General features: G+C 42.2%; 1 protein-coding gene across 1 annotated transcript in view; it reads right to left on the bottom strand.

Annotated features, from left to right (window-relative positions):
• The window catches only part of LOC134047094 (kalirin), a 341,858-nt gene extending 334,456 nt beyond the window's left edge, over positions 1-7,402 (bottom strand). The window contains exon 1 of the mRNA XM_062498020.1: positions 7,330-7,402. Coding sequence (XP_062354004.1) covers positions 7,330-7,402 — 73 coding nt within the window. The remainder of the gene's footprint in view (positions 1-7,329) is intronic.
• Between the last annotated feature and the right edge of the window lie 13,367 nt (positions 7,403-20,769).

Raw genomic sequence — 20,769 nt, 5'->3', positions numbered from 1 at the left:
CCCTCTCCTTCGCCGCAGCCCATCAGCGGGGCTATTGTCCCTGCTGACAAACAAGAATCAGACTCTATTGTTTCCAGCTGACGATGCTGCTCCCAAAGTAGGCTGCCAGTTGCCGCTAAAACAGCGGGAGCACCAGGGTACGCTCCAGGAGCCAGGAACCGTGCCAGCAGCACCGCTATTACTGGGGAGCCTATACAAAGCACTTTTTGAGATATATGCATATAGAGAGAGATATAGATATTTTCTGATTTCAGGTAACAAACCTACCCTGGCCATTGACTGCCCTTTTATGGCAGTCTGGAGCATACCTGACTTGCTGCCTTTACTGCGTCACCAAGCAGTAACCTAGCAAAGAAAGGGTCACAAACCCCAGAAGAGAGCAAATCTTTCTTTGTTATGTTTTTATTATTATTGTCGTTTTAAAAATAAGGCATGTCTTCTCCCACCTCAGCACAGCTAATTCCACCCACCAAAATTACCTTCTCCCCACCCAAAGAAAGTATTTTAAAAAACTGAAAATTCCACCGTGTCTACATGGGTACTAATTATGTAACAAGGTTAATTTAATTTCTCTCTCAAACAACACACATTCACCCTTTTTCCCAAGGCCACTTCACTAAAAAAAATGACCAGAGCAGCTGGTCTGCCAGTCACCAAGATGTTAAATGGAAGATCATTTCCTCTTATTATTCTCAGCAAAGCATGATGTGACCTTACACTAAAAACTACAGTCTGCCTAATTATGGTGAAACTGAAATGCTGGTTCATATAATTAGGGTTACTAAAAAAGGAATTTCAGTTTTAGTTTTAAAGGTAATTTGTTGCCTTGAAGTGGAAACTCAAGAAATGAAGACCTATATACCTGAATGTTTTAATTTTGTGCAATTTGAAAGAACCAAAAAACACTTCTATATTTTATTAAGAAAGCCACACGTTGATAAGAGACAAAGAACTCAAATAAACCACAATTTATTCCAGGCACTCATTAAAGAAAATGAGCAAACAAAATGAAAATTTGTATTTAAAAGTAGAAACAGAATTATCTTCTAAGCCCTTGATTAAGTAACAGAAATTACTTAAACTCCAACAAATGTTTTAAATTATATTTAACACTTCAGCAGTGAACATACATAGTTTCCATATATCATGTTGAATGTTCACTGAATAGTTCAAAATAAAATAAATGAAAAACAATTGAAACAAATGTGAATCCACAGCAATCACATAGGTTAATGACTTTCACAATGACTTATAAACAAAGGAAAGTCTTCGCCCTGGATTCAAATACAAGGATCATTCTGAATCAAATATGAAATACGACACAAAAACTTAGATATTTTGCTGAAATATTACTCCATTCCTAGCAAGAAATGCTCTAAATCCCATTTCAACACACTGCAGGCCACATATCACACAGGTGACTGACTTAAACCTAGATTTACGATTGCCACTGCAGTGCTTGGGCCAAGTTCTGTTTTCAGTTACATCTGTAAAAACTCCCAATCAATTCCTCTGAAGGTCTCTGGATCTGTGCAGTAGTAACACAATCCATCCTAGAAGCAAGTGGGAAAGAAATAATTCAAAATATTATTACTTTTTTTTTTTCCACAGTTCTTTACACTCTAAGACTCTCCATTCAAACAATCATATTTGACTTCCCTTTTCATATCCAGCTCTCTTTTGCAAAACACGGATTGGAATACTCCCTGTTATTCTTGCCAGATTCTCTAGGCAAAATTCCCCAAGTGGCAGAGTCCCTTCAGTTAAACACAGGGTGCGTGAGCCATGCAAGGCTGTAAAACGGGAGTTGTTTATCCAAAGAAATATTAAAAGCAGGACACCAGTCCAAATCAAACAAAAGCACAAATACCTCTAAGTCATTTCATGACTCTAAGTTCCAGCAGTAAAAGGCACAGCACTATGGGTTTATAAGGTCTAATACTCTATAAGTATTTTCTTTGATGTAACTATGAAGTACTTAAAATACCACTGGGTACTGTATGGTACATGTCACCATGGACCAATAAAGCTGCTCTACATCCATAATCAGCCTTTCCAGAGACCATAAGGTCACAGCAGCTGAAACAACAGAATACTTCATTCCCAACCTTCAAGAGGCCCAGAGCACCTGTGCAGACAGAGGACTCCCTAAAAGGCTTTTAACGTGGGGGTGTGCCTAGAAATTACAGCAAAGAAAACCCACCAAACCCATCAAAGCCACTCCCATTTTTAAAACCTCATGTTTCCCCAGCAGGTTATTATTATGAAACTTGATAAAATATAGTATGGGAGGCAGGTGGTAGGAAAGAGTGATAGTTATATTTGCCTGGCCAGGCTGGATGCTCACTTGTATCCAAGCCACTCATCATTGCAAGACTCACATGGCCATCTAAGTCCACATGTAAAATGGTCTACACAAGCACTAAGAGGGCTCCTCTTTCATGGTGATTTAACTTCTGTAGGTGCCATATCAAGCCTTATTACAGTACCTGTGCACTTCACTAATGTTTGTGTTTTAAGCTTATGTTCCCTATTGTACCTTGACCTAGAAATCAGTTATTGTGAACCTCAGTACAGTTGAGCTCTGAACAGAAACTCTGTGTGAAAGGCCCCTTCCTCTGGAAGTAATTATGTCCAATATTAATTGAATTATATCAAATAGAATAAGTATCTTCCTACTGTCCTATAACACAATCCAATCTCATCCAGAATATACACATTGTAAGTAACTATCAGATATCATCCCTGTTGCCCTGTACATACTTCTGCTACGTGAGAAAGAAGGAAGCACTATGGGAAAGAAATGCTCCTCTGAACATAAATCATTCATTTAAATTGTTCTCTTCCAGCATCAGACAAAAAGAGATCCTTCTTTTTTGACACAAGACCCCACAATCCAGCAGTTTCTGCCCCACTTCTTAGCAGCATCTGCATGGCAAGAGAGGGAAGAGGACAATCATTCCCACCAAGACCTATGCCTCATGCCTTTCCCATGTCTACATGAAAAGTCCTGAACTAGCAGATTTGCCTCAGAATCCTGAGGTGGAGGAGATGGGACAGAGGGCAGAGCCACACAGCCTCCCCCATGCACTGGGGAGGCTTGCTGGGAGCTGGGTTCCCACCTGTAGTAAAACAGCAACTCCTCCCACACGTCAATCACATGAAAAAAAATAAAAACCACCTACATTAGACAGTAAAGAAAGAAAACAACAAAAAACTCATTTTCCTGACAGGGTCAGAGGTCAAAGCCTCCAGAGAGTGATACAGATTTCTATTAAAAGCATCACCTCAAAGAACAGAAGAGCTTTCCAAATGGTAGGACAGGCCTGACAGTCTTTTCTGCAACAGAGTCTCCTTTAACAGGACACATTATCAGACCAGGCCTTATGAATTATGAAGTCTCAAGGTAAGGAAGCCAGGCATCACACTAACACCTCACCCCAGTGACAACTCAATTGAATCAATTTACCTGCTCTGCAAGGAGACACTTGAGTCCATCAACCTTGAGGAGCACTTCTCTGCTGACATCATTTCAAGCACATCTTTTGATCGAACAGTCTAGCCAATGCCAATCATTTTCAAGTTATTTAATAGCAGAACTGCCAGTCACTTGCGCACAAATGAACAACACTAGAAGTCTAGCTGGCTGAAAAGCAGACAGCAAACGGAATAATTCATTGCATCCAAAGATGATGTTATAATGTCAATTTTCAACTCACTCACAGGAAGTATCAATGACAAAGTCGGCATTTTCATGTCAGACATAATCAATGCTATAGTTAAATGCCAGAAAATAAATTAGAAAATAAAACAGTACCTGCTAGCACATGAGAAATATTGATGACTACTTCTGCTAGTGATTGCTAGTTTGCTGAATTGTTCTGTCACTGATTTCTATAAAATAATTAAATTTTTTGTAAATAATTTCCTTATGTGTTTCATCCTTGTAACCAAAACACACTGAAGAAATTACTGCAACTTAAGCAGGAAGCTAAAGCTTTCTCTCTCTGTCTGTATCCAAGGGATATCTCTTGTTTGTACACTTCAAAACTGACTTACTTTATGTTTGAAACTGTAAGTATTTGGATTCCATTCCATACAATAAAAAAAGCTTCAGTACACATTTATTACAGACTAGTAAAGAGTTCCACAGAACCTGGTCATATGTTACTTGTCAAAAAACCAGACTTAAGAAACTTGGTAATCTATGCCTTGGTAAATTTACCTAGGCATAGATTTAGATTTTTACTCAACAGAAGTGATAGACATCATGCAGAAATTGCTGCTACAATTCAGCAGATGGTGTTATCCTAGAAATCAGAGCTGGAGACAGCAATAGTAATTTCTGGCCTTCGTGTCCCTCTGCCTGTTAATTTTTAGCCCAATTACTTGGGATTGATTCTCTAAAAGAGAATTCCTGGTTTTCTTACTGCATATATCAGATGGTGAAAATTAGAATAGTCCCTTTCCTGCCTGACTCCAGGGAGGTTTCAACTGACTGCCAGCACCAACTACACAGTTGTTTAAATCCACCCTTTTCTTAAAAGTAATTTCTAGTTCTCATCGGTATAAGCACCAGAACAGACCTTCCTTTATTACTTCATGTTAATTTCTTCAGTTTGCCTTTCCAGGTGCAGCTCAGAAACCTGCTATCTCAGGTGTCCCCGCTGATAAGGAACGAGTACCTCGAGTGTTTGGGTGCTGCTGGAGGAGTGCTCTGAGAGCAGCGCCACTCCCAGCATCAGCCTCCTCTGCCGGTACCAGAGAGCAGCCTATCGATCCTCCCGGCTCAGTGCAAAGCCCAGCTGGTTGCTGAAAGCCTCGGAGATAGGTTTAGCTGTTTCGACTCCGTTTTTTTTTAACAAATTACGAGTTCATGCTCTTCCATGTGGTAACTGTGAATTTAGGAAGAGTTTAGGTTGTTTAGTATAAGCTTGGGTTATCACAGCAGCTAATCTTTAACCCACATACATTCATTTTTTAATTTGATGTGAGCATGTAAGACAATGGTTATGCTTTACATATCCAGAACGCAAATCAGGACAAGGCATAGAAGAAAAACAATCGAGTATCAAAGGAAAAAGGCATGCTAAGTCAATGCAGGTCTCTGTAGGTATTACAAATCAGACCCCAGCTCACAGTCCTTACTCAGACAGGATAGCTATTGTCAGCCTGAGAGGTGGGGGAGTCAGTTGTGTCCTGGGTACCATTATTCTTCCAAGCCCCACATCAGCTGTTCTCTCCACCATCCATTAAACCAAACTTCACACAGGCACAACAGCAGTGCACAAACCCACAAATAAAGGGGCCCCAAACAACACAGAGAACCAACACTGTGATTTCACACAAGCCATACCTGTGCTAGTGCTTTCCCCATTTCTCAGGGATGTTGGCAGCAGACAACCAAAATTAATTACTAACAGTGTGGGTTTCTTTTTTCCACATCATCATTTTGGACACGAGATGCTATGTAACGATGCAGAAATGAGAATTTTGCCATCTTCTTTGATGAAGTTTAAGGTGAAACAGACAGCCATCAGGGATGGCTTATGCACACATGCTTCAATGCAATAGAATAGGATCTAGGCACCTCTCCCAAGCCCCGGGTCCTGTGATTTTGTTTTCTCAAGAAGCAAAAGTGTTAGGAGACTCTCTGAAATCTCTGGGATAAACGTACAATGCAGGTTACAAGTGTATTCATGCATTTACAGGTGAAATTTAAAGTGAAGGAGGCATCTTGGGAGAAATGTCTAGCCACACGGCTCCTTCTGCTTTTCCCTTGTTTAGGAATACTTTTTTTATATAAGCTCAACAGACTTGACTCTTTCCAAATTAAATTCTGGTAACATGCTTATGTTGAGAAGGCAGTGTCACAGAGAAATGATTCAGCTTTGGGTGAAGGAGGGGAGAGAGTGAAAAGGTAGGGGGAAACCTTAATTAACACGCTCCTTTTAAAAGGAAAATTGATGGGTTGTTTTGGTGTTTCTAACAAATCTGTCATTGTTAAGACTAAGGAAATTACCTTGTAACCGTGTAGGGTATCAACAGGCAGATACCCTATGGCTTATTGACTTGTGGATCATAAGGTACACACAGCCAGACTTTATTATACTTCTCCTCTAGATCAAAGGATTTTCACATAAATGGGGTGCAGCCTACCATAGCAGGGAGCTACTGCAAGCCTTTAGGATTTTACTTCTTTAAAGTTCTGGTGATTACATAATCACTTTTTTGTAACTGGAGCTCAAAGCATTGTGTGTAGCTAACGAGCAGGTAGAAGAAGGAAAACAGCTGAAACGCAGTCTTGACAAACAGCTGTGGCACTGTCAGTCCTAGCCCAAAAGGGTCAATCCCCTCAAGAAACAAGTACTTAACCCTTTGCAATTTTAAATTAAAAATTTACCAAGAAGATTATAAAACTTTCTTAAGATTTTGACTGGGGAGGGAGCGAGGGAGAACGGGGGGTGTGTCATGCAGACCACAACTTGCTTCAGTTAAGATGATCATCCTGTGCAAAGCCATGTTTCAGAGCTGGGGGCTCCCACACAAACACCATCTCACAAACGAGTGATGCAGAGGAGACCCCAGCACGTACCTATCGTCCACAAAATTTAATTAACCGCTGGTTCATTAGCAAAGGCTCCCCACGCTCTGCTGTAGTCCAGCTACACTTTGGCTGCACTTCAGCATCTTCTGAATCGGGAGAGCAAAACACAGGGCTCTCACCCAGCCCTGAGCTACTTAGCGAGCCCATCTCCGCGAGGTCAGCATCCCCGGTCGGCAGCGGGGCTGCGGGCGAGCGCTGCCCAGGGCGCCTCAGTGCTCACTCACTGCCCACCCGAGGGCGGCATGGGTAGCGCCCGGCGCTTCGCCCGGCCGGAGCGGGGCAAGCAGCCAGCTCCTCTTCCAAATACCAGCCGGTACCCGGGTGGCCGCCGCCGCCCGGGGCGGGGGCCCGGCGGGGCCCAGCCGGCGCCCGGCCCCCGCCGCTTCCCGCGGGGGTGACAACGCGACAGCTCTCCCCGAGCATCCCCGCGGGGCTTTTGTGCCTGCTTGGGGCGGGTGCTTGGCCGGTCCTCTCCCGAGGCGGTGGGAGCGTAGCCCCGCAGTAGCATCCTCCCAGGGGCGGGAGGAGCGACGAGGGCACGGGCGCACAGAAGGGCTGCGGCGGACAAAGCAAGGAGGCAGGCGGCGACCCCTTCCATCCCCTCTTCTCCCCTCCCCGCGGTTCCGCTGCTGGCGGTGCCCGCGCCGCAGTCGCGAGCCCCGCATCCCGCGCCGGAGGCAGGGCCCGGCGCTGCCCTGGCCCCTTCCCCGCGGCTCCCCTACCTGTTCGGAAGAAAGCATCCACCTCGGAGTCAGGGACAGCGCCTTCCTCCGCCGCCCCTTCGGCGGGATTCATGGCTGGGGGAGAGGCGGCAGCGAGCCCGGCGGCTGGTAATATCCAGTGAGTTAGGGAGAAGGAGAGCCGAGAGAGAGAGAGAGAAAATGAGGGAGGGAGAAAAGGAGGGAGGAAGGGATGGAGGCGCGTTCAGCCGCGAGCCCAGCCGAGCGCCGCTCGGATCATCCCTTCCGCGGTGCCTGCGGGGCGGCTGCCCCGGGGCTGGGCTGCGCTGCCCCCGGGCTGCGCTGGGCGGTGCGGCCGGGGCGGGGTGCCGGTGCCGAGCCCCGCCGCCGCCGGCCCCCTCCCCTCCACCCGCTATTGTTCCGACCTGCTCCGCTCCGCTCCGCTCCCCCCGCCGCCGCCGCCGCTGCCCCTCGCCGCGCTGACAGCCCGGCCCGGCCCCCGGCTGCCGCCCCCGCCGCTTCCCTGCCGGCACTTCCTGAGCTGAGCCAGGCCGGGCGCCGGCCGGGGAGGCTGCGGCGCCCCCCGCTGCCGGGGCAGCCCCTCTGCGGGGCGCGGCCGCTCCGGGCGGGGCGCACCGGGCACAGGTGCGGGCATGGACGCCCCGCGGGGGCCGGAGGGAATTTTTGTTTTATTCCCTACCCCTGTACGCTCCGCAGCTGTATCGCTGTGCATCCCCGGGCTGCACCGCTGCCATGTCACCCCTCTGATGAACAGCTGCGGGGGCACGGAGCGGCGCTCGGCTGTTAGGTGGGCAGGTACTCGGGGGATGAAAGTGAACGCTGATGTGGTTATACGGACACAAAAAATTGTTCTTTGTTTTGGGGTTGGGTAGAGGGGCGAGGGGGTTTTTTAATGTTCAGAGCTGTTGGGCACAATTGCTTTGGAAACGATCAGCGAAACTGTACGTTGTTGCAGGTATGCCTTCATATTTTATTCTTTACAGTCCTCAGTGACTAGAGAGCCAAAAAGGAGTTTGGAAAGCCAATATCCTGGTCCCAGATCAGACATTGATTCTGCTCGCCTAATGATTTAGATTTCTCTGCTGTAGGTCCAATATTTGTGATTTGGGACAATAATTTTTGTTTCAAAAGAAGTGCTGTGAACAATAGTTTGTATAGCCGCTGAGTTAAATGTTCTTCCCTAAGCCCAGCTATCAAGATTTCAAGCACAGGCAGGCAGAGATAGACGAAGACAGATGTTTGCCATTTGGGCACTTTCTTTTCCTGTTCACATATTTGAAGTTTCCCCAGCTCCTCGTTTTTCTATGATCGCATAACAGCTCTAAAATGAGCTTAAGGAGAAATGTTGCTTTTTCACCTAACCACCACTGAAAAACAGGAATGTTACTCTCACATCTCACAGTTGTTTATCTTTGCTTCCTCTACCATTAGAAAGAAAAAGCAACTGTTGGTGTATTGACCCCTCTGTCTGTATTACCCTTGGATAACCCATCCTTGCTGCAAAATCCCATCCATCACTTTCAAGAACAGAATTATTTTAGCCAGAACATCCCCGTGGCCTCACTGTCTTTATCCTTTAGGGGTAATGCCTAATCATCACTCATTTGCCATTGAAAATCTCTGATGTTTAAGGGACTTGAGGACAAAACCTCTCCGAAAACCTGGTCAGAATGGAGAGATGCACTGAAACACTTCAAAAGTGGTATGAGTCTAGTGCATCTTACGGAAGAAAAACTTAGTCTAGCAGAAGTGTCAGAGCCAACTGATTGTGACACTTTGGATCAGTTCCTAATCCATAGGTAGTTTAGCAGTTGGGGTTGGCAGAACATTTTCTGTTCCAGCCCAGATTATTTTAGATGCCAGAGGAGCATGGGTTTCCTCCTCCTGATCTCAATAGAACATAAGGGAAGGCTGGATTTGGATGTATATTGCACTTGATATTGCACTGTTAAAATGGTATTGACCAGACAGGATGAGCACAGAGATCCCAGTCACATCTTTTCTGAACTTACTGTTTACTACCCCAATTGAAACAGAACATATCATGCCCAGGGATTCAGAAATAAGAGCAAACATGCTACCGACATCCACCTAACATTTTGTTTCCTCATTCCTTCTTTCCCTATATCTCATGTAGTGCCATTTCCCATGCCTACCTCCAGTTTATTTTAACTGAAGCCATTCAGCTTTTTGGATTTATGGATTTAAAAAGGTCATTTCACAACTATCTGCCAGAAATAGCATCCCAAAGGCTATGTCCAGGCTGCCAAAGCTCATTACAGACCCCTGTGTAGCCTCTGAGCTCCTCTCCTTAGGACCACCAGGACACCAGAAGCACCTCCATATCAGGCATGCCAGCAGTAGAGCATTCCCACAGTACAAGCACCTGAGTAAAATCAGTCTTTCAAGCACCAGACTTTCCTCAGTGACAATTTACCCCTTCCACATCACAGCACAGTGCAGAAATGCCTTCCGTCTTCCAGGCTTAAACAAATTGCACCATTTTGGATCCCATCTCAAGATCTCATTTCTGACTATTCACTAGCCCAAAGCAGATTTTTCTCTCCAGGAATCTTACATACAGGTATATATATCATTCAGGAGTGTGAGCTTGGCAGCTGGGAAAAATGTGGTTTCCTCATGAAGCTTCGAATCCACTCCGGATTTGGTACAACCTGGCTGGTTTTAGAGTTAAAGCGTTCTGGGACATCTTTAGAAGCTAGACAGAAGTCACCCATAAGCAAAGAAGGTTTAGCATCATCCAAAGGGAATTATTTTTGTCAATGACAGAGAAATGTATATTTCCCTTTCTTTAAGAACCCTGCAGATGTGTTCTATAGCGTCAGTTGTAGGAATTGTATAGGCTACAGAAAGCACATTTGTCTGTATAACCTCCAATCAAAGGTGTTAGAAAACGCTGAGGAGAGGGAGAGCAGTTCATTTAGCTTACTTGCCATCCCAATCCCTACACAGATTCCTGGTTAATGATTAAACCAGTGAAAGTACTCATATTTAACCATACAAAATACACGTATCTTCTGAAAAGATCTTTCTTCTTCACAGAAAACCTTCATTGGAATTTAAATGGTCCCGAACCTCTCATAATTTAGAAAAAATGTGAATTTAAACTTTTTAAAGAATAAAAGTGTTTGGAGACATTTTTCATCAAAGTCTGTCAAGACTTAACCATGCCTTTTTCTTGCTTATGTCATGCTGCACAACAAGTTTGTTCTCTGCTTGCAGCTCCACTGGCCAGGGAAGCTCAGTCCAATTTATTCACTGTTTACATGGCTTTATCACTGAAGAAGTAGTCCTGCTGTCACATTTTGCACACACCTTTCATATGCACACACCATGGCAATGCAGGATGGGCAGCACTACAGTCCAATATCAGTAAACTTTAGTGGAAATCCAGACACTGAATGAACTACTGTTTTTCTTAACACTGCAAGCAGAATGGGGTTGTCACTGTAAAATATAATTAATAACTAGCAACTAGGAACCACCATGACTTCAGTTCAAGTCCTAGCAATGAGTTTACAGTTTTTGTTGTTCAAAGAAGAGCTATTAAATATAGAATGAAATACTATCTGCAATGTATAATTCCCTTTTTAGATATAATGCTGAAGGCACCTACAGTTTCCTTGAAAAGCAAAACATGGGAAAAAAACCTGTAGAATTACATAAGCCAAAATACAGTAGTTTCACTGACAGACACTGCTTTAATCTTTTGCATGGCTCTACTTGACAAATACCTCAACCCATACCAAACAACTTCATTTAACTAGGTATGAATGTTTTTCTTTTTGACAGCCCCTAAAGCGGCTCAAAGATCAGAAACTGTCACATAGGCTTTTGATTTAAGGTCTCTACTACAGTCAAGTTTTCCAATGGGATGGCAATAGGTGATATCTGAGATGAAACATTTTTTTAGCTAACTCTCATAAACTTGCGTACTACAGGATGGGAGGAGGGAGAAGAATGTGAACAAGAAATCAGTAAAATTCATCTTTCCAAGACAGCAGATCCAAGACAGGAGAAATTTATTTGATGGCTTCAGGACAGCTGCACTGCTGGTATCAGAGCAGAACTCTGAGAAGGCAAATGCAAATGTGTGTCCTGCACAAAGGCTCAAGAGTCCAGTGCTACAAAACACAGAACATGGGCCAAGAGTTGTCATTCAAAAGGGACAGGGAGAAAAAACAATCTGCCAGACTCCACAGACGAACTGCAGTCTGCAAGGTGCTGCAGAGACCACTGCTTGTGCAGAAGGTCCTTCCCATTAAGTGACACAGAAACATCTAAATAGAGAGCGTTTTTAGCAGGTGGGATCAGGAGAAAACCTGAATAGGAGAGCAGAAGTCTTAAAAGCACCTAAGGCTGCCTTGTTAATGTTATTTTCAGCTACATTCTGGGTATGTGAGAAGAATTTCTCACACCTGTTTAGGCCTATGTCTAGAAATTCTACTTGAAATTAATATACTCTAATATGGGACCAGGAACAGTGGGATGGAAATTTCCATCTGTATTCAACACTATCAGGAGCAAGGGAAAATCTGCAAGTCCCCAGAAACAGGGTGTTCATAGCAGCCTCCAGGGCAGGATGGAGGAGGCAGAAGACATGTTTCATATGCTTAGACTCAAATGCCCATATATATGCCAAAGATTATTTCTGGCTCAACAGACAGCAAGCACACATCAAGGCTGGCTGTGCAGCACCCACATTCACACACGTGTGGTTTCACTCTACTGTTTGCTCAGATGTGGAACAGCTGTATGGGCAGGCATAGAGCAAGCTCTAATACCATGCCAAAGTCCCTGTCACAGTATCATCCCTACTCCTTTTATATTACCCCTCTGGATCACAGCTGAAGTGGGAATGTCTGCTGAGTTGCCATCTATTCTCCAGCTTTCAGAGCTGACGTAAATTCCAATTTCCCCAAACTTGGACAGAAAGCTGAGCAATAATCACTTCTCTACAGAAACATCACCCCACCCAGAAGAAAGCAATAGCAATTAGCAAAACAATTTACAAAATATAGAATATTTTTATCACAGTGGTAGTGCAAAGGTTTACTAGCATCATCAGTCAGACAAATGTGTCTCCTCCATAAGTTCCAGAACTGCATTTGTCACTTTGGCCACAGAAGCTTGGACTGAATTAGCAACAAGTAGAACAGCTGATCCATCCAATAAGAAGACACAAGTCTTAGCTAAGTTTGCAGATATGAATCTGGAAGAGCCAACAGTGACTGAAAATTATTTCCTCCTTGGTAACTATTTGGATTAATTTGTTAAATAAGTTGCTAATAAGTGCTAGTGGATTGCAGATTCTGTTAATAATGAAATAAATAAATCTAAACAGAAAAGTGGTATTCCTCAGCCAGGTTCCATTTGCTACATCAGGCTTGAAAAGAGAAGCTTGTGTTGGCCAAGTCTACATTGTACTTTTATGTACGTAAATAACATCAGTCTTAAGCACTGTTAAGCTGGAACATTTTATTCTGAGTTTCCTGCAAACTTTTAATCCTGATTCTGAAGTTCTGCCAGATTCTTAGTGATACTGAGCAGTACTAATTTACCAGTAGCTTCTAAATTCCAAGCAATCTCCCAGGCAAGTTCTGACCAGTGCAGAAAGTTACAGAACCAGACTAGAAAAAGGAAGTATTAAATATTGAAGTGTTTTTGGGAAGAATGTAAATGTTCATAGTAGCTATTCAGAAAACCAATTTTAAAGTGAAGCATGCATTAAAATTAAACAGTGACTACTACTATGTTACCACAAGCATTCATTTCAATGCACTTGTAGGATACTAATTTCACACATGGTTGGACATAAATACTAACCTGTTTTCCATTTCACCAGTATAAATTAGTGTGAGAAAAGTTTCTTGCTGTGATAAAACTAGTAGTGGTGTATGCAAAAACAAAAACAACATGAGCCTGGTTTGTTTTGTTTGGTTTTACACAAAGTTAGAAAACTAAAGTTTGGATATGCAAATGTGCCATAATGTTTAATCTTTGGATTATCCTCAAAAGCCCTAGTAAACTTAAAATTAATCAGCTAACACATCAAATGAGTCATACATTCCTATTGAATCAGGTGACAACCTTTCAAAATCCCCTAGAACTCCTTACTGCAAAATACAGTCTGTGAAAATCCTGCCAGCAGCCCTGTAACTGGCAGCTGTTTATCCAGCTTACTGCTTTGCAATAGCTGTAACAATGAAAATGTACATTTTGATGTTCATACCAGACTCCACCCACGAAAGGGAATGTTTTTTCCATTAATTACCCAAATGAATAAAGTTAATCAAATAAATTTTAGTTTGCTATTAAGCAAACATCCCAGTATTCCTCATGTAACAAGTCTTATCTAGAAATCCTTACCCAAGGAGCTGCCAGAAGATATGCCTCAGTGGCATTTTGTGAGGCAGTTTAGATTTGGTTTGTTGCTTTGGGGTTTGTTGGGTTTTGGGGTTGGTTTTGGGGTTTTATTTCTTTTTTTTTTTCGGGGGTGGGGGGAGGAGTTTAAAAAAAAATGTTTTTGAAGGCAGCAATCAGTAAATTACTGAGGCCAAATTTGATGCACTGGAGTCATTCAGTGACTCTGCGCTTCCCCCACACTCCTCCAGGCACACACAGCAGTTCTTGCAGCCATCGCTCCTCCTGACACCAGGAGTAGGTCTCAGTTACTCAGTGTCTCCCTGCTTTCAAGTCACCACTTCTCTCCAGAGGGCTTTAGGAGCCTTGCTGAGCACACTTCCTCTTCTGTCACTTTCCCCAGGTATATTTTCAGCCTGGTTTACAGCTACAGCTGGAAAGGTTCCAGATGTTCTCCTTCATTTATTGTATTTTTGTCTTTTTCTTTTCCACTAGTAGCAGGTCTACTTTCCCTGCTGCCTATAAACAGAGATTCACAAGCATGGAGAGTAGCTCCAGCGTCCTCCCAGCACTGCTTGCTACAGGCAAGTGTGATTGAGGGGAGGAGCTGGGATACTGGGAATACAGGAGAAGCACATGTGACAGCAACCAGAAACTTGTAACTAGACAAGGAGGAAGACGTGTCCACACAGCCACATCCTTGTGCTTCCCAGAACCCCTGGGCTGAGCGCCTTCCACCCCTCTCCACAGTGATTCCACACCTGGTACCTACTTGCAGTGCTACTTCACATCTCAGTTCAAACCCCAGCTTAGCTCTGAACTTTAAAAGTAGGTCTCTACTGCCACCACATCTAGCTCAGAGTATCTTACATTTCTCATGCATTAAAAGGGTCAGGGATGGATTCCTATGGCTCCCAAGGAGACCTAGAGAGTCAGGGATGATAATGTACATATGGTGTACTGCAGATTCCTGATGAGGTTTGTGCCCATTCCAACAATTGCAAATATTAATGTTTTTCACTCTAGAAGAGATGCTTCAGTGGCTGAACATTCGAGAAAGAACCTCTGCATAATTTGAGTTTTCAATACATATTGCCACTTTGATATCTGTATTTTTAGTTCCAGTGCTGATGGGGCCAAGATTCACACAGAAGTGTGAGGATCTGGTGTGCTGACAGCTTAGAAGGAGACAAAATTAGGAACCAGATGGGAAATCACAGATGATACTGTTCTGCAGAAGGGGCAAGACAGTATCTGCAGATACTATTTTCAAAACAATATATTCCAAACCACTGTGACACTTGCTTTGCAAGGGAGGTCATTTATGTAACAGCAGGTAAGACTGACATACTTTCTGCAGAAGAGCTGCCTTCAAGGTAGCTCATATTTCTACAGCCCCATCTGTCAGTCTGATAGAGGCTGGTATCAAAATTGACCTCCAAGAAAGCTGTGCTATAAATTCTTTAGGACCACACATGACTCTGAATATCTTTGAAAATATAATGCCTCACAGCTGCTGGAGCTGAAGTACTGCCTTCCTTCAAAGGGTAAACCCTCTGTGGTCATCTGGATCTGTTTAGGAACACTGATATCTGCTAAAAAGAAGCACTCTCTATCACTGACTGACATAATGAATCTAGAAATTGTACACAAGAACCAACCATCTTCCTTTCCTTGATTGTGTCATGTCAGCTTTTCCCTGTGCTCTGGTGAACATCTGGAAGAAACCAATTCCATGCTATTCTATGCTAGCATGCTTTATTGCATAGCCAGCTCTAGACAGATTGTGCTCCAGAACTGCCAGAAGTCTGAGCTAAAGGTCACGGGCTTTGGCTACCAAGATCCAACAACAAATATATATTAGAAACAAAAATTAGGAGAAAGGATTCTTAGATTCAAATACAAGGTTTCTTTATGCTGTGGACTTTACAAAGAATAATTACCCCTCTAAATAATAATTAACCTATCTGCAACAGGACTGTAGTATATTTCTGCCTTCAGGGATAGGCTAAATTCATTACGGTTCAGTGAAATACTCTTAGATCTACAGCTGAACAACACACAACTTTGGGGTGAATTCTACTCCTACAAGAATCCTTAGTGGATCTTATGCACAGAGGTGATTTCCATATTCCCATTTGTGGTGATGGTAGAGAGCCTTAGCAGGACACTTTGGTGCCCAAGAACACACATTCCCCTTGCAGCTTCTGTCTTCTCCTCCCAGCTGGCACACTAAGCCACAGCCACACTGGTCCCCTTTGCTTACAGAAGTGACACCCAAAACCCAGCCACCCTTGCTTCAAGTCTGATATTCTGCAAGTGCAAAAGAATAACTGATTGTAAGCTCTGTCAGGAGAAGCTTTCCTTTCAAAGCTACATCTCTTCATTGATTGTAAAATCAAACAGCACAACATGAATTTAAGATTCAAATGTCAATATTGCAAATATATACAGCTTTCCTAGGCAACAGAAATAAACACTACAGTCATTATTATCATTCACATGGTCAAATATAATTTGGAATCCGTGAATTTTTATTTGTTTATATGTAATGGCATTTCAATCCTTTTATTTTAATCTCTTGCCAAGGCCATCCCTCCTGTTTCTTTCATATATGTGTGGGTACATATGCATACTTTTGCTGATTCTCCCACAGCCAATGGAAAGTTTCACACACACTTCATTTTTTTAATATACGTATTTTTCTAAAATACAGGAAAACAAAACTAGTTTTGGCAATGAAGAATAACATTCTCTACTAAATACTCTTCTTTATTTACCAGTGACTATCATCTTGTCTAATTTATTAGACTGAATAGTTTTTCTACGCCTTGTATCTGCAACATTGGCCCAACAGCAGCATTTAGTCAGTAGTGCATATGAGTGTCCTATGCCTACTATTGACTAACTGTGGGACTGGAGTAATGTCCACGGTCTGCTGAAATTAAAAGCCAAACATCAAAAAGACTGTGTTTCATCCAAATGCCTTTCAGTTTAGTCAGTATAAGATATTTTTATTGCTGAAAATCTCAGGTTCAAATACTAGTATCAGCACAACTCATCATACATTTAGATTCTATAACCAGAAAGAATCCTAGGAAGTTTAATCAGGAGTTTAATTTTTGAATTAAAAATCAACATGTTTGCATTTTACATGCTTTCAGTAAAGTGGGTTGTTCAGAAAATTATTCTTCTACCTTGTATTAATGTGGCCCAGGATGTCCCTCAGTACTCCTGCATCAGTTCTTGGACCTTGCACTACCCTGAATAACACCAAATTTTTCCACTTGAGAAGTTGCAGTTAATTCAAAATACATCAGTGCACAGGAGCAGCTTCAATTATCTCCTCCAATGCTTTATTGTGTGTTTATCTTCTGTGAATTTCATTTGCCATCATATTGCCCAATCATCCAATTTATTAAATCCTTTGAGACATTCTCCCAGTCCTCTATACTTTCTTGCTTGGTTTCACTACCTCATTATTCAATTAATCTTCTAGATCTTTATGGTGTATATTGAAAGGTATAGTCTCCAAACTATGAAGTGATTATTCTTAATATTGAATTGGATTTTGCCGTGAGACATTCAGTGGCGGTGCAAGAAACACAACCACAAAAGCATTAGACAAAGAAAAATGCTCCAATGTAAGTCCCTAAAGAAAACAAAAGCTTGATGGGCTTCCCATGCTCACCAGGGATACAGTACTTTGTTGTTCCAGGCTCACTGACACTTTCTGTGGTTTATGGTATGCTAACAAAACAGCAGGCACTTAAAACAGAGTCTAAAGCTTTCAACCCCTCCAGTGCAAGGGAGCTGAACATCCATTTTTCCTATCTTTTGCTCCATAATCTTAATGAAAGATGAAGTATCTGAATAAAAAAATGGGGCTGGAAGTTGATCAGTAAAACTCAACAACTGTGTGACAGATTGTCAGCAGGAAGTAGAAGGACTTGATGGCTCTGGGTGATTTGCACACACGAGTGTGTGTGTGTGTTCATGCACACACATTATCAACATACACACAGGAATCTCTGGATCTTCTAACAATTCTGCTATGGGTTTGCAAAACAACCTCAAGCAATTTACATTTCTGTTCCTCTCTTTTATGCTTCTGTAAAATGGGTATAGTGATACTATTTGCCTCACAAGAGTGGCAAGGAACCCTCCTTCTAGTTTACAGTGTTCTGACATGCTCAAGAAGTGCTATTGAAAAGTGGAGAGTTAATTGGCTCATAAATCGTCAACCTTGTGGTTAAAAATAGCTTTAATACGTCAATTCTTTCTGAGTTAACACAGAAAAAGGCAATTACTTATGACAAGGTAGGAAGATTGGGGGTTTTTTTGCTGAAATGTACCCAAATGCTAATTATTGCATAAACATTTATAACAAACTACCACTCTTTGGAGGCCTCCAAAACAAACTTCAGTACAAACCAAACAAAGGCTACAGCACAGACTGCTATGCACACATCACATACACTTTGTAACATATTATTGTAATACTAATTGCTTCAAGACATTGTGATGTAATTACAACACCGTTATGGAGACAAAACAATGTTTCCATGGTTCTGTCACGATACCCAAACCATTCTGTGAGTCTGTATCAGAATGAAACTCTCAGTGTGCACATATGGAGGAAACACTGGGCTGCCAAACTGAAACGAAAGGGTGATGCTGTGAATTGTTGATGAGCAACCTTTAAGAAGAAAATGGAAGTGATGCTAACATGATTCTGCGAAGATGGCACGATATCCAAATTAAACTGAACTAAATCAGGGGCATTCCATTTAAATCACATTATGAACAAAAGCCATTTATGCATTAGTGATTCAGCTTTTTAAATGAGTCAGTGACAATAAATGACAATGTTTTGACAGTTCATCTTGAATGGCAAGAGGATCACTTGAGCCATGAGCCTTCTTTATCCCCCTTTCCTCTGATCATCTTCCAAAGAGACTGTAAAGTACATTTCTGGTAAGAGGAATGGTTTCATAAAGACAACACTCTTGAGATCTGTAGTTACGCACTGTCAGTGACCACAAGAAGAAAGCTCTATTCCTACATTTTTTTCCTATAACGTCTCATTTTTACTATAATGTCTAGAGAACACTCTAACATCAGATCTCATCTTGCCTCATGCTATCTAGACTGTATTTGCAGACAGCCCCTGTTTTGAAGGGTTTGTAGCCTGAATACCAGAACTCACTAGGAGGTTTCAACCAAAGCATTACATTTTAAGAAAAACAGTCTTCCAAATTTCAAGATTTCCTGATAGGAATATTCCTGGTTTGCTGACTTCCTTTTTTCTTTCATTTTATGATAGAAAAATCAAATTTTCTTCCTTTCTTTTTCTTTCAGGTCAAATTCCTTACCCTTCCATTCTCATCTAAGATTATGTCTCCAGTCCCATGATGAGTCACATCTCTGCCCTTCATAAGACACCACACGTTGCAGAAGCCAATCTTAAAAAAATCCCAACCATACAGGAGAAATATCCTCCCTGTAAATGTGCTGAACTAAAGATGGGGCAGAAGCTGGAATCCAGACCAGACTTTAGGCACATTTCAGTTCTTGGCTACATCATCCAGACCTGTGCATCTGGAGAGGCACCAACTCAGTGCAGCCTCACACACAAGTTTCAGTTGACACATCAGTGCCAAGCTGATCCTTTTCCTCCTTTTCAAGAGCCTCTCCAGTTGAAGGAAATACACTGCACAATATAGAAATCTTTCTCAAGCGACCACACAAAGAATTAGTGAAAATGGGCTGCCCAATAATAGCATTGATTTTTATTTGACCTGCAGTTAAAAATCCAATCTGGGAAGGCTGATGCTGTAAATAGCCTGAATGGCTCATTGCATTGAACAGATGTCTTAAAGACACATCCTGTATTACGATGACTTGGCCCAAATTTCTGATCTTTCTGATTGCCTCCTGTTTCAGGGAAGTCTTGTTGAACAAAGAGACACTGAACAACCATCACTTCTTCCACTGCCATTTGAGCATGGAGAGGATCTAGCATATGCATACTGTAACCTCACAATTTCCATAGCAACACCAGAGGGTCTTGTTAACCACAGGTAGCGGAAAACACTCACAAAGGATTTAAACCATTCAGCAAGTCTCAAAAAAAAAAAAGTACTAAATATGCTGATTACAATTTAAAATTCTCTGATAAGAGCATAATTTTAAGGTAGCAATTGAAAAAGGAAATCTCTTTCAGGTTGAAACGGTATTGCTGTTCTGCTCATCCAGCTTACGGTGAAACAAGTCCATAAGCATAATTTTCTGCTTTTTAAAAGGAAAATATTAGTTCAATAGTCAATATGAATCATGAGGGAATCTTTAGTAAAGAAAAGAACACATCATTGCATCTCAGTAATTGTTTTTCTGTATATCTGCTATATAAAGCTATAACACAACCTACAGCCAAAGAGAAATAGTGCAGTAATGGGGCTATTGCTCCCTCTACTGTAAATATTCATGATTCTTATTACAGGTGATACAATACAATCCAAGTCATTAAAAATACTTCAACGAACCAAAAAAATAGCAACAAGAAACATGTTTTCAGAATGACAACCAAATTATTATGTTTCCTAGGAATGCAGTGGAAAGAATATCCACAGAAACATGAGGCTTTTTTTGCTTCTTTTTTGAATATATAAGAAACCAGCAAGGTATCTGTAGGTTTTATCTTAAAAAAATAAACACATGAGGAAACCTTTCTGACGCTGATCACACTCTTGCTTCCTAGTGGCAAGTGAAAAAAAGAAATAATAAGTGTCCAGTGAGAGGCATTTTGACCTTCTGAACAGCCTTCCGTTATGAACATCAGCACTGAGGAAATCAGCAAATTAATCAGGGAGAGTGGAAAATAAACAAGAAAGTGATTCATGAGGAGATTTACCAGGCTGAATTGCACACGTACAGGAAAGCAGATTATGGAATCACACAAAGCTTTCCGTTACCAGAACTGCCTCATTTCTCAGCTCAGCATCTGAATGGGCTCAGTGCCGAGCTCACCCAAAAAGTCTTCAAACAAACTCTGATTCTTGTCAAAGGTCAAAGAGG

Source organism: Cinclus cinclus, chromosome 9, assembly GCF_963662255.1.
Source record: "Cinclus cinclus chromosome 9, bCinCin1.1, whole genome shotgun sequence".
In the NCBI taxonomy this organism is placed as follows: domain Eukaryota; kingdom Metazoa; phylum Chordata; class Aves; order Passeriformes; family Cinclidae; genus Cinclus; species Cinclus cinclus.
The sequence above is the reverse complement of the archived record's forward strand: the minus strand, read 5'-3'. Positions and strand labels throughout refer to the sequence as shown.